Consider the following 14625-nt stretch of genomic DNA (forward strand, 5'->3'; position numbering starts at 1 on the left):
TCAGCCCACAGTTATCTTTTGAGATAACAGATACACTGGAAAGTGGGCTGTGTGTATCAACTACCTTGGTCTATAGATCTACTCTATCACAGCACACTTGCAAGTATGAGACAAACTCTACCTAGAGAGCTCACTCAGTAATGAACACAGAAAAGACAATTGCAACCTCTAATAACAAAGTTCAAGATTTCACCCTCTGAAGGGTATTAGGAGGCAGAGTTACTAATGAACAAAATATTTTAAAGCAACAAAGATGTTCACAGATTTTCAGATCACAATACAGTTATACTACAAATGAGGAAGAAGAACACTCACTTCCATCATTTTCTTCTGAAGGAAGGTCAACTTCATCATTTTTATCACCTAACTGAGGTTCCTGGGAAGGCATGACCGAATCCTTTAAAAGACAGACAAACCAAACTGAAAATCAATTACCACCCCAAGTGTTATAAATCTACTACAGCCATACATGGTGTTTCATCACTTAAGATACAGATCTAGAATTAGCAGAACAGGGCACAGTAAAACATATTAGTTTTAGAGAGAATACAAACTTAAACACCAACTTACCATATGCCTTTTGCAGGTCAGTGGAACAAGTATGTGACAACGTTTATGGACCAACAATTTGCAGTTGATACACTTGTATCCTTGCCTGCTGAGACCCCATATCCTTTCACTGCACTGGCCACAGTACGCTCTCTAAAAGGCAGAATGCACATTATCAATTCCCAATATCAATTCCCTTCTGTAAACTGGTAGTTAGCTGGCAAAAAGCACTCACGCTATAAGGTCCCACCCTATTCACTTCATTCTTAGACAGCAAGTATACAAGTATATTTTAAGCTTCGGGTACTGACAGAGGTTACCCAAACAAAAGGGACAGAAAGAAATCTGTGCCACATGCGTAAAAAATATCCTAACTGGCACAAAATGTTACAGGACATCACAAATCAAAGCATGAAGACTGTTCCACGTCTGTATCTATATACTTCCATATACTTCTGAGGTAGAATGTAAGTAGAAACTTTGGACAACATAATTAAAAATCTTATCTATCAAGTCTGATTTAAAACCTCTGCGTGTTGCATTATTTAATATCTGAAATATATGGCCTTTTTTTCTTCATGTCTGGAAATGGCATCTGAATAAATTAAACCAGAATGAGGACAAAGTAGTAAGTCAGACATTCTGCTGCTGACTTCAACAAGGCACCTCTTTAAATAGTTTTTCCACTGTATGTGCGCTGTGGTCATTTTATATACTTTACACAAACTGCCAAATAGCAAATAGATCCTTTTATGCCAAGAAGTGACCTGCCCTCAGTTATCTCCCTATATACAGGGCACAGGTTGCCAAATGGTGACTTGATTACAATTCATATCTGCAGACTCTCTCCTGTGATCACTGTAATGGGGGTAACGACGCAGCCCTGCACTCATCCCCCATTTCAGGCTTAGAACTCTGCAACTGTCCCAAAGCCACAGAACAGTGCAAGTCTGTTCCTCCCAGCAAACTGCAGTTAGTGTGGTTATTCAGATCCTCAGACTAATGAATCATACATGGTGCCCTGCCCAAAAGGCATTAAACTACTACGAATCCTTTCCAGTAGTATAATAAGAGACTAGATGCTTTTTGAAAAGAAACCGTTCTCTGTATCACCTCTCATATCTTAATAGCTGTAGAAAACAAAGTTTAATTACATTCCATTTAGCTACGTAGCTACTCCTGGACTGGGAGAAATCCAAGCTATGCTGTCCAGGGGGAAACAAACAAGAGAAAGTGGCAGGGCAATGAGCCTTGGACATCTGTAGCTGCTGCTTTCAAAGTCCTGCTCCATCAGACTACTCTCAGCACCCTCGTATGGGTTTGGCAGCAGCAATATTGAAGGCAAAATAAAATGTCCTAGAGCTTAGAAACAGCAAAGAAGAAAATCTCATTTATTTTGGTTAGATGCAGGCGGGGGGAACAAAACAAAAACACAAAAGGGCGACTGTCAGATTCAGTGAGTAACACAGATATCCCTCATGTCTGCCCAAAATACATATAACCATAGAAATAACAGTGGGCCTCCACATGATGCTCAACAAGAGTCTAATCACCGCTATTATAGTCTAATCACTCAGATGCTCAAATGTGTTTACCTGAATTAACTGAAGAAGTTTTAAACAGTTGCTATGAGAAGCAAATGAACTCATAAGTTCATACTTCAATAAGCAGCTAAAATTTGGTATCTAGTTCAGAAATGCACACATTACTATGAAATACAACATTGAAATTCACAAGTTACAATGAATTGAAATTCACATCCACTTTATTACTGCTTCAGTTGGATTTATTTTGTGCTCTGCCTCAAGAAGATTTAATTTCTACAGTAGTGGTTATAACAAAGTCCTCTTTAGGATTGCTGGCAAATAAGCATGCTAACAGTTTCCAATTGCCACGTGATTATTCATCATTAGCCCAATTTCTGTAAAAGTTCATTATCTACATTAGTAACAGCAGATTATTAACATGGCATGTACGTATCCACAGTGCTTCAGTGAAGTGTTTGAACTCTGAAGCAAATGAACATCTAAATAACATTTATGGGATGTTCCATGCTATGAATTACAAAAATAAGATAGGAACAGTACATTACACAATGATTGCTCTAATTCAGATAAATAACATAGGCATATACTTATTTTTTTTACATAGCAACTGATAAAATAATGACTTTGGAGGGGCTTTTCCTGCTTTTAAAATACAAATTCAGGATAGGGAACATTAAGGAATAAAGTACAAATCAAAGCCATCCAGGCAGTAGCACAAATTCCACAGAGTACTGCTGAAAAAGCCTGTTAACTCACCTCACTGTTCTCTGCTTTGTATCCAGTTCCCCAACATGTACATGACATTTGTATGTGCTGCAATACTTTGACATAATGGGATAGAAGTCGAGGAGGAGCCTCACCCTTAAAGCTACATTCACTGGCTCATGTGGATTAAGTCAGATTCTTAATGCACTTGTATTTTAGCTCCACACAGATTTTTTTTTCTCTTAATTAGATTACATAATACCACCAATTCCAAACAGTTTGAGCTAACATCAGGAGCTGTAATGGCCAGAAATAGCAATATATACTGAAGGCAAAAGATCACGCAGCAATCAGGCTGCTTAATTGCTATGGGTGGAAAGGAGAAACACTCATCTGAGCCCTCGAGTTTAAATATTCACAAAAACAGTTTTTAGAGACTTAAAAAAATAATTGCCACCAATCAGATTCATAGACCGAGCTTTCTGATTTCCCTGACCCGAATAACGCTGCGCAAACTGAAAAGCCACATCAATAAGCATCTTGCTTTTCCTTTTATTTTTTCCACCACTCAAATACAGAGAGCACGGGCTGAGAAAACAATTACCACAGAGCATTACCCAAACCCTACATTTCATACAACAGTACTCACTCTGTTAAAACGTTTGGCTTGAAACAAATGCCCATTCACTCGGTACAGCTTCCTCCATCTTCTGGCTCCGCGTCGGTAGATTGATTCTAAGAAAGAAATTAAGAAGGTGTAAAGCAGCAGCATGGTTGCACAGCAATAGCAGACACACTACGGTAAGCAAGTTGTGACCTAAAACAATCTGGCTTTTCTAAACAGCAACGCACAGCTAAGATCCCTGCCGATTTGGGTTGTGGTTTTTTAAGGCAGCCTTAAATGACAGCTTCTGCAGGAGGTGCTCTCTGACTGCCTCTCCCTTTTTTCCATCCCTGTCTCTTTTTCTTCACATGATCCTAATCTTGTTACAGTCTCTTTCCTGCGTGCTGTTCAAGCTCAGGTGAGGAGGAAGGATGGGTGACAGTTAAAGGAACAGCTTCCTGCAGGAAAACTGCCACGTGAATCCCACCATGGCAACCTCATACACACACAGGGATGCCTGGTGCTAAAAGCACCGTGCATTCAAAGAGTTAAAGATGTCACAGAACTGCATTATTAGACCTCAGTTTTATCTCTGTTAGCAAACGCTATCCAGAACTATTTATTCCATTGTGGAAACAGTTCAAGTGCAGGTCTGCAATTATTCCTAATACAATCTAAACATGACAACAATTAATAATTTAAGCTGCCTAAGACAGACTGTTCAAGAAGCCACGCAAAACAGCACTGAGCACCTACTCCAAATCCATTCTGTTGTCACATAGAAACGTGCAATGTTTGCCTGCTTCGTTAGAGAATTTGATATTAGGTTCAAAGTGTTGAAAAATTCATTGTGCAGCACCAGTCCTGAGCTGTTCCCAGCTGCACAGTGACACAGGCAGATCCTGTGATGGGAGATCCTGGCAGGGCAATGTATGGGGAGGAGATGGACCGAGGAGCTGTAAAGAACTTCAGCAGTCACATGAAAGCTGGCAATGCAGCCTTGCTAACAAGCAGCTCCAAAGGAAGCCTAACTTAGCACGACTCTAACTGCTGAATAATTTGTTTTAATCACACCTATTAAGAAATTCAAATATATACGTTTACACATTACAAGCAAACCTCAAAGCTGAAAACCTATTTTTGACAGCAAGGCACATGTGACACAACCCCCAAACGCTCCCAGGAAATGGATCTTGCAGTGTGAAAACAGGTAACAGAACGTCATACAGCTTCCAAAGGAAAACGAGAAGCTAAAACTCTTCCTAGATAGCATTACTTTAAGGTTACCTTCAGTAACATGAGCAACATCTCCCAATACAAAGCTCTAACAGAATGCCTTTTCAAACACAGTATTTATACCAGCTATAATGCAACTTAAAGCAGTTGGCAGCTTGTACAAGATCTATTTTATCCACTTCATACATGAAACATTAGCAAGTAAAACAGTGTCAAAGGGAACGGAGAACTCAGACAGCTTTGGAAGTATAAATAGATCCCATTGAGAAGGCAGCAGTACGATGCATGCTTTTATGAGACCTTACAAATGGCAACATGTTGTAATTCATTTATCTCGGTGCACTGCTAAGAGCAATGAAGTTTCTCTACATGTGATTCTATATGTATTGGGGTCCAATCATGCTCTCTACAACCAAACCTCTGAACTTCAGACTACAGTTAGAACAACTGAAAATCCAATAGCACAACTGTAGTCTTTGCTATCAAGGTAAAACAATCTTTAGCTCCCTTTCCTCACAGTTCAAAACAAGTTCAATAATGCTTTATGAAACGCTACTTACACTCCATAATTAGATACAAACCTTCCTGATACAAATATACCATACACAAACATCAAGCTAAAGCTGTCCCACCATTTGTAGGTGGCCTTTCCACCAAGAAGAAAAAAAAACCTCAAAGATATTCTCAGGGGTAGCTAATGGATTCATTAGACAAAGCACCATATGGAGACAACCTCATACATCTGTGTTCTGAGCAGCAGCTTATCACCAACACAAGGAATAGTAAGTGATGGGTAAGTGAACGAGCAGCTCATGTTGATGAAGTCTGTAAATAAAGGAGCAAGGCACTTCCCTAATTAGTGATAAATATTACATTCAAAGTCAGAGTTTCACGTCATATTCTTCGAAGGCAGCAGTCTAACAACAGCTGAACTTAATACAGCTTAATTTAACAAGTACAACCCCCAGCCTCTCCCCAGGCCCAAAATGAAGATTTTTCCCATCCAAAGCAGCTTGACAAAGCTTGCACTTCCCAGAATACGTAAGAGAATTCATCAGCTGTCTGAACAGTGTGCCTTGTACCAACAACCAGCAATAGGAGAGCCACAAACGTTTTATTTCCTCTGCATTTGGATTTTATAAATGCTTTTTATGAGTCCAAAATCTGCTTTTATGCGAACTATAATGAAATCTTCTACCATAATAAGCACAGAGATAATTTGCTACCGCTGCAAATCACTTCTCAGAGATTAATGCAAGTTGTTTACAGGCCAATTACATGGCCTGCCAGCTGGACACTATGAGAATGCCCACTTTTTGTTTTGTTCTTTTAATGTTTTGCTGAGCAGACAAGCGAGCATTCTTTCAAAAGCAACTTAGAAATTAGCACTACGAAATGGATACTGGTATTTCAGACAGTCAGTTCTGTATAAAGACAGAATAAGTTTAGCAAAAGCAAACTCTAAACAACTTGGATAGTACGTTGCTCACATCTCTGCTACTTAATGTTTCTCTAATAGTTGCACTGAAACAACAAAATGGCTTTCGAAAGCACATAACAGACAGGCATTGTATGGTGTGTTAACAGGCCTTCCTTTTTATCACCACTAAGCTGCTGTGCACAACTGATGCTTCTTTAGAAGTTGAGAAGACTCAGAGTATGAAGCATTTTCAATTCAAGAAACTGCAGGCAGTTACTGACATGGACAGGAGATGCCATTTACTTGATTTAAAACTAGATAGTATTTGGGAAACAATAATACCTCATCGTTTTCTCTCCTTTCCAACAGCCAGCAACTTTAAAGGGCTCAGCTAATGCCCATTTCAGCTCTGCTGGGCACAAAACCTGCCCTCCATGCACACTGATTTCTCATGCATGATCTCGTGGTCACCCACCTTCATATCCCCCATCTCACATGGTCAGAATGTTTAAAAACTCATCTGAATGTTATTGGGAAAAAAATCAGAATCATCTCATCATTAAAAATCACTGTTGACATTAAAAATATGATAACATTAGGAAAAACAAATACAACAACATCAAGAACAAGAAATAAAATGCTCAAATAATAATTAGGTTTCCCTCAAAAGTTGGTTGAATTTGTTAAAGATGCTGTAAGAATAGTTTGAAACATTGATAGTGTCACACGTGGATAAATCTGAGATGAGAGCAGGAATCTCCCAGTCACTGTTAGAGGTTACAGCAAACTTGGTGGCCAACTTACTTCCATACTAAATTCAAGAACAACTGTGAAGTCACCATAGAATTTGAATACAATTCTCTTTCTTGTGAGACTCAGCATTTATCAACCTACCACTAACAAGTTTTCTTCTGGTGCCCATCAGATGACCTGACTCACATTCAAGTTATAAGCATCCACACTCATTTGATTCTGTCATCACTAAAACAGTGGAATTGTCAAAGAAAAGCCCCAGCCATTCAAACTGAATGTAACATTTATTTCCATTGATAAGGCTTGCATAAGGCGGCCTCCACGATGCCCTTGAAACAATGACTTGATTCCCACAGTCTCAGCATTAAGACACACTTTCTGAGTCAGGCTGCTTACCTTCACAGCATGATTCCATTATTTCAGCTTATGAGCCGTTCTAAAAACGGTTCTATTTCCCTTCCAAATGTTTACATTATCCCAGTATTAGCAAAAATTCAGTTTCAATGTTACTTCATAAAGGTGTATTTATCTCCTCTAACATATCAGACTCTTAAGAGCACTGCTCTGAATTCCTTCCAATTTAATCTGCTAATATTGTATCCAGAGAAGCGTACAAGATCTCAGTACAACAGGACATTATTGCCTTGCAGCAGGACTAACGCTGCACATCACTTGCTAGCCTGAAAGATTGGACACAACTGTATTTCAGAGCAAACAGTTCTGCTCTGTATTAGAAAGGAAGCAAGCTGTTTGATTTCCATCATCCCACAGCTAAGATTCATCCCACAGGTCCTCCAGCTTGTACCTGCATCCCCTCTATGCCCCCTCATACAATACACAGACCAAACATGTGTATTTCACAAGAATAACATAAGAACCCTGTGTCAGCAGCATTATAGATTATCACTAACCTTATTATCAATACTTAGTAGCTGAATAAAAACCAAATAGTTTCAGAAGTTAATCACTGGACCTTTCATATTCCGAATTAAATGAATACACGCTAACAGCATCAGGCTCCCAGCTTAGTTAATTATTTTATCATGCAGAGGATTACCTTTAGCCTAGAAAACAAGCTTCCATCCCAGAGCTTCCGATCCTTACAGAGAAAGAAGGGCATAAGACGCCTTATGCACCTGCCTGATTCTCTGCTCTGTTAATGGAAAGCCAGTGTTACACACATCAAAGAAAGCATGTTAAAATCTTTCACATTAATGACGGGGTTTGTCTTTCTGCTTTTGGAAGGGAGCTCTGCATTCATCCCACAAAGGCAAGGAATATAATTACAACAGGTCTGCAAAGTTTACATTCTGCTTCCCACCAAAACCCCTTTTGCTCTCTATGGCATTCCCCATTATCTCTGTGTATACTGAGAGAACTGCTGTAAAGTCACATTATAACAGTTGCTTTAACGATTCTTGAGCAACACTGAGGTAACTCACAGCCCTACTTTTAACATCAATCTCACCTTGAAATTAATGGAACAGGTCCAATCCCTAACCCACTGCTTTGCACCCTACAAGAACTCTACCATTGCTTGAATTCTTCCTTTCTTTACAGTCCTTATGGGTAAGAATGGTACTTTTATCAGAGCTGAGAACCTAAAACAATAAAGAATCCTGCACCAGCCACAGGGGATCTGTACCTGCTTTACTTGAGAAAGCAAGAGATGACCTAAATTACAGAGGAGTCAAGTAATATTGTTATAGTTATCATAATGAGTATGTTATTATAAAAGTAGAGGACCACATTAAACCCAAGGTTTTGCCTCCAAATATTTCCTGGTTTCCCTTTATGTACATGCCCTGCTAATTAACAAAGGACAAATGCTTACAGAACAGGTAACACAACATCACAACTACAGACCAGCTGCTTTCTAGTCAATATACAGCAGCCCGATTTTTCATTATCCATTTTTCATCATCTTCCCCCTGTGGTTTAAGGACTGAACTGCACAGTCTGCACAGTACTGCCTTACCTTCAGCCAGTTCAGCTACCCAAATGCCTGTGTATCTAAAGCAGATTCCCCACCTTATGGGAACAAGCCTACAGATCCAAATATGAGCAGTAACACGAGGTATGGAGCCTGGCAGCACATCTCACATAAGTTGCCTAAAACTAAGCAACATCCTCCCTGTGTGACTAAACTACAGTCGGAGCAATAAACAGCAGAGAGGGGCTGAACAGGATAAAAAAGGGATTTGTCACAATGCCTTAAAAACCAACTCACACACTCCTTGTTCTAATGTATTGTAGTTTACAGTTTATTATACAGTATAGAAATGTCTCTTTGGATGTCTTAAGTCAGGGAAGGCACCAAAAAGCAGCAGCTGATGGACGCTGTGTAATTTCTTCCTTCCATATCCCAAAAGGAGGCCTAGCACTTTTTCCACTACTGGGTGTTTCACTGCTAAGAAAAATGCTGGAATTATTTTAGAACCAGAAATATTACGTGATTCCAAGCAAAACAGACACTTTTAGCCAGAACTCTGTGTTCAGTGACTGATCGTGTCTCATGACCTGTACGTGTATATTTCAGACACCACATAAAATCAAGCAGGACACAGAACGAGAACAGAGGGAGAGATTTCAGGTATTGTTGAGAAACTATGACACAGCTATTTTTGATTCCTAAGCGACAATATATCCTACATTAAAAATAGTACAAAACCCTCCTCTGTCAGTTCAATTACTGAAAACCAGGAGGGGGTTACAAGCAGTTCCCAAATTGACTAATTACCCAGAGCAATCCAAGCTACGTCTTCAGAAGACTCTCTGTGGTCGCGACAGTTCCTTTCTTCACCGGGGAATGAAATTGGTTCACGTGCTCTGAATAATCTAATCCCTGCTGCCAATACAGTAACAAATGAAGGGGAAAAAACCTGCCTTATGAACTAGAAAAATATTTACAGGCCATGTTACTCCAGCAGGAAGCTTCTGGGGGCTGTTCTGCCTAATACTGCAAAATACAAAGCAAAAAAATACATCTATCCTTACCTAAAATAACTGGAGACTGTAACTAGGTTAGTGCAATATCCTTCATCAACCCTACGGTGAAATTTTAAGTAAGGTAGCATGGGAAAAATAATGAATTGAAATACCTAATGCTAAAATCCCATGCAGATAAACAAAGAGCATAACAGGCATTCACAGCTATGTAAGCATTACAAAAAAGGAAAGGCCTGCAAGAATCAGATAGATTAGATAATAACGCCCATCTACTGCCACAGCAATGCTGTAAGTACTTGTATATTAAAATAGTTGTTTGATTTCATGAAGATACAGATTGTTCACTCCGCATTCTTCTGATGAAACTGACAGCAAAACAACCCCAACATTTGTTATCACCAGGTACTCAAACTAGATGCATTTTTAACATTAAATACACACATCAGTTTGTCCATATAGAAGAATACAAAGGTGTGCTAGCACAGTTAATTCCGATAACCTTAGAGACCAACTCAACCCTAATTCAGAACAAATATTTCACAATTAAGCAATCCATTTAAGACAATTCACAATATATGAATCAAAAGAATGACTGCGAAACGCGATGCTTCTAAAAACATTCATCTCTCAATCAGCAATCTTAAAACAAACAGGCCCCAATCACATACCGTCAGGGTTTTTTGGATACATTTCTTTCATTAATCTCCCTCAGCAGCAGCAGCATCACTCACTCTTCTGTCCTTTTCCTCCTAAAATACGTCCCCTGAGACAGAGTCTTTTCACCGCGATTTTATCAGCGTTTGAGGTCTCTCCACCACATCCCTACGCGCAGGAGGCAGCAGAAATCTCTGCATTTCTCACAATCTATGGCTGCAAAGGAGGCTGGTAGGCAAAGCAACTACATCGGAACCAAAACGCTGACTTCTATTATCTGCTGCACCACACATACACACACACACTGCATCAATGGCCTCAATTCATAACAGCAATCACAATGACACGTAAAATCTATATAAAAGGCATGCATTACTCACTGGGTTTTATTCTTTAGCTTCTTCAGCATGTAATTCTTTATGCTCTACAATGCAGTAGGTATGAAACGAAACATTTTCCCTTTATTCCACTGATGCCGCTGTTTGAATACCATTAGACACCAAGGACAATAGGCAGGATCAGCTCGGACATTAAGAGCAAATATTTAATGGAAGACTGGTTCCCATCGTCTCTCCCTTTCACATCTCTGCCTCATGTATCCAGGCACGGGTGGTACTGGCTCCCTTGGGAGGCTGTAGCTCGCAGCTGAGGCACAGACTAAAACATGGCATGGATGTCAAGGAGCTGATGTCACAAAAACAAGTATTTCTCTGATAAAACCAGCGATGCCGTTCGGGAAGTCTGACAAATCAATAGGAATTGTTCAGCTAAACGCGCTTTGTTCTACAACGTGCTGCAGCAGCAAGGGGAATAAATCAGATCAAAATCTGTCGGTATAAATAAGCTGAAACTACAATAATTAGCAAAACTGCCAATCAGAAACCACGCGTGCATCAGGACGGCCCTCGCTTACGAGCACAGACAAGAAATAGATAAACATTTCAGAAACAGCCCTGTTTAATGTCAGTTCCCAAACGAAAGCTCATTTATACTCCACGAGTATTTTTAAATACAGCAGACTGGCAGCCAAGTCCCCCATTTTTAATCAGGGAACACCAGGACCAACCAAGGACTGAGGCTCAGGCAGCAGCTGCCAGGAACGCCCCTGAGCTGCATCCAGAGCCTGGTAAGGGCTGCAGGCACTGCAGAAGCTCTGCCATTCCCAGCCAGGGATGCACTGCCTCACCCAAGGCAGAAGGTGCTGCTCCTACAGCAGCTGTACATCCATGGGAGGAGCTAAATCAAGGAGGGGTGAATAACACAGGAGAAAAAGAGTCTGTACAAATCTGACTCTAAAGAATCCGCAGTTATTCCACGTTGCAGACAGCAGCGTAACAAAATAAGGAGCTTCTTCAAGCACAGAAAGAACTTCTTACACCACGTGACTGAAATTACAATGGCATTTGCATTCCTTATTTCATTAATGGATTACATGTGTTTATTTCAGGCCTTACTGGCTGGCACAGCCTCAAAGCCACATCAGTTTCACAAAGTTTCATTACTAGATTTCAACACAACACAAAATACTCGGATATTTCTGCACTCTTACTCCAAAGGATGAAACATCACTTTGAAACATGCTGTACATTTCTAAGCAAAGGACGCTATTTGAGCCCTGTTAACTTCCCAGTTCCCATTAAACACAGAGCAAAGAGCTGAGCACAAAGTCATATTTTTAATTCAGGTCTTTTACCTAGGTGTATTTCTAGAGCATAAGAAGTTAAAGTGCTACTGAGATAATCTACTTCCCTTGCATGGCCTTTAAACAAACAATATCATGTGAATCAGTAGCATTTCCATATAGCCCAAGAGCAAAGCAGATCTTTGCTGTACATGTGCAAGTAATAAGCAGTAATGCTGAATGCATTAGCATACTCTAAATTAGCACCGGTGCGGCTTAACAGCTCTGGTGTAAAAACAGTCTGAAAATATTTACTGCCAGGCCACAATAACAGATTTGCACGTAGGTCCCGTGGACACAAAGAAGCAACAGGCTCCAAGTTCACCCATTAACTGAGAAATCAGACCACAAATCACTAAGAACATCCAACAGAACAGCCATTTTAAACAAAGAACAGCTCAACCCTACAAATGGAGCACACAGGTCACCTGTACCATGCTAATTGATGCTCCTCGAGCTCATCTGATGGCCCACAGTCATTAAAAACACCTACAAATCAGTATCAAAACCACTTTTCTTCTAAATATCCACATCTCTAATGAGAACATTAAATCACAACAAACTTTTATTTGCAGTGAAATCTCTCCTGTTAGCTCACTCTTTTTGATGATAGCATAGTGGAGGCTTATCCACCTTTTAAAGGAGTTCAATGACCAAATAAGCCTTTTGTAAAATAAATTGAAAAAATAGTGCATTTCACTCTTACATACATCAATTTGTTACCCCAAAAGTTAAGAAATAAAAGAAATGCAAAAGTAGGGACCACATTAAATCCTGACCTCTTTTCCTCCCAGCTACTGGAAACCAGTACTAATCCTTAGAAACATTACAGTATCAGTAGAGAAACTTCATAGTAATATGTTAAATACTGAACATATTAATTGTAGAAAACCACAGAACAAATACACATATATAAAACCAGCTTATAAAAGCTTTCAATGTATTTTTTTGTACAGTTGAAGAAATAGAAGCTGGAATCTGGTAGCATTGTGGTACTCACTGTCTTCTCCTGGGCAAGGCATGCCAGGTCTCTCTGGAATGCTTGGGAAAACTGGAAATAAAACATGAAGCCTTTAAGTGAGAAGACTCTCAGCAGCTCTATTCACCTGATTCTTGAATACAGTTACTCAAAACCAAAACTTTCTGCAATCACAACTACTGCCAGCACTGCCTGCATTCACAGATCTGGGTTCAGAACTTGAAGCCCACACCATGGTGCCAGCTGTGAACTCCACAGCCAACAGAACCCTTCAGCCTGATGGTACCAGAGCACAGGGCACCCCAGGCATAGAAGGATGCTATCTGACAGGCAGAAGTTGTTCTAATCTGAAGCTGTTATGTTTTCCAAATACACACAAGGTCTCAAACTGTATAATACTTGCCATGAATAATCAGCCCTTCCTCTCTGTTTTGACAATACAGTCGGAAGGCTTCTTCCAATTCCATCTGAGATGAGATGGTACATGGGTCACCTGAGGAGCAAAACAAGACATATGGATTTATAACTGAAATACTGAGTAGGCTACTTCATTGAGCATCAGCCCATGGACTGTTTTCTGTCAGTCACTTGAAATGTATCAGGCACTTTGATCAGATACAGAATGTAAGAACAAGTTACATAAAGGTGCACACAGATTTGAGTCTCTTTTGTTAGATTCAGAGAAGCAATCTATGACTGAATTGCAGCAAATAAACACAGGTGAATGTTATGGATACACACTTACAACCTTTTCTGTTGTTTGTTTTCTGCACCCACACACTTCATCAGTGCAGAACAAGCTTTTAAATGCACTCAAAGGCAACAGCAACATGTTAGCCTCCTTTGTATCCCAAAACAGCCTAATAAGTAACTCAACCAACAAGTAAACTAAATGGAGACACCCACCCTCAACAAAACCCAACCTCCTGTGCTACCTGAATCTCCCTTTCATCAGCCATCATGCAGTTCAAAACACATGCAGTGTTCTGTGGGCATTTATCAAGTTACTTTTCATTAGACTAATACATACAGCAATGAAACAACAAACTGAAATCTGTATAGCTGTCTACATGTTTGTCAGCCTTCAGATGAAGTTGAGTGCTAGTGCAATTGTATAATCACAAGGCAGCTGTTAATAACCTACTAGCCAAGAGATCTGCCCATAACAAGTTACAGCTGCATCACACCTGAGAGTCATAAGCAGATATCTGAGTTGTTAAGAAAAGCAGACAGGTAGCAAGGGCACACAATGCCAAGCACTTCCATCCCGCTCCTACTCACAGCAACCAGAAGGCTCTATCTAACTTAAGGCTGTAGAGAAATGCCACATTTTGCAGCAAGAAGACATAATGAAAACCATCTCACATCATGATGACATCTCAGAGCCTACAGGAAGGGTAAAGAAAAGGGAAATTTCTCAACTATTTTTTGAAGAAACACACTGATAAATCCTTTACATGCAGGGATAACTTGGAACAAGACTTGCCAACATCAGCCTTTCCTGCAGAAAGAAAGTAGGCAGCAGAGACTTGCCCAACAAATGATTTC

At 39.9% G+C, this 14625-nt stretch overlaps 1 protein-coding gene across 1 annotated transcript in view; it reads right to left on the minus strand.

The window, feature by feature from the left end:
• PRKCZ (protein kinase C zeta) overlaps nt 1–14625 on the minus strand; it is a 31839-nt gene that overhangs the window by 14221 nt on the left and 2993 nt on the right. Inside the window, exons 4-8 of the mRNA XM_015882475.2 lie at nt 13481–13570; nt 13099–13149; nt 3451–3536; nt 571–702; nt 316–397 (exon numbers count right to left, since the gene is read on the minus strand). Of these exons, the coding sequence (XP_015737961.1) occupies nt 316–397; nt 571–702; nt 3451–3536; nt 13099–13149; nt 13481–13570 (441 nt within the window). The remainder of the gene's footprint in view (nt 1–315; nt 398–570; nt 703–3450; nt 3537–13098; nt 13150–13480; nt 13571–14625) is intronic.

Source organism: Coturnix japonica, chromosome 21 (genome assembly GCF_001577835.2).
Source record: "Coturnix japonica isolate 7356 chromosome 21, Coturnix japonica 2.1, whole genome shotgun sequence".
Lineage (NCBI taxonomy): Eukaryota > Metazoa > Chordata > Aves > Galliformes > Phasianidae > Coturnix > Coturnix japonica.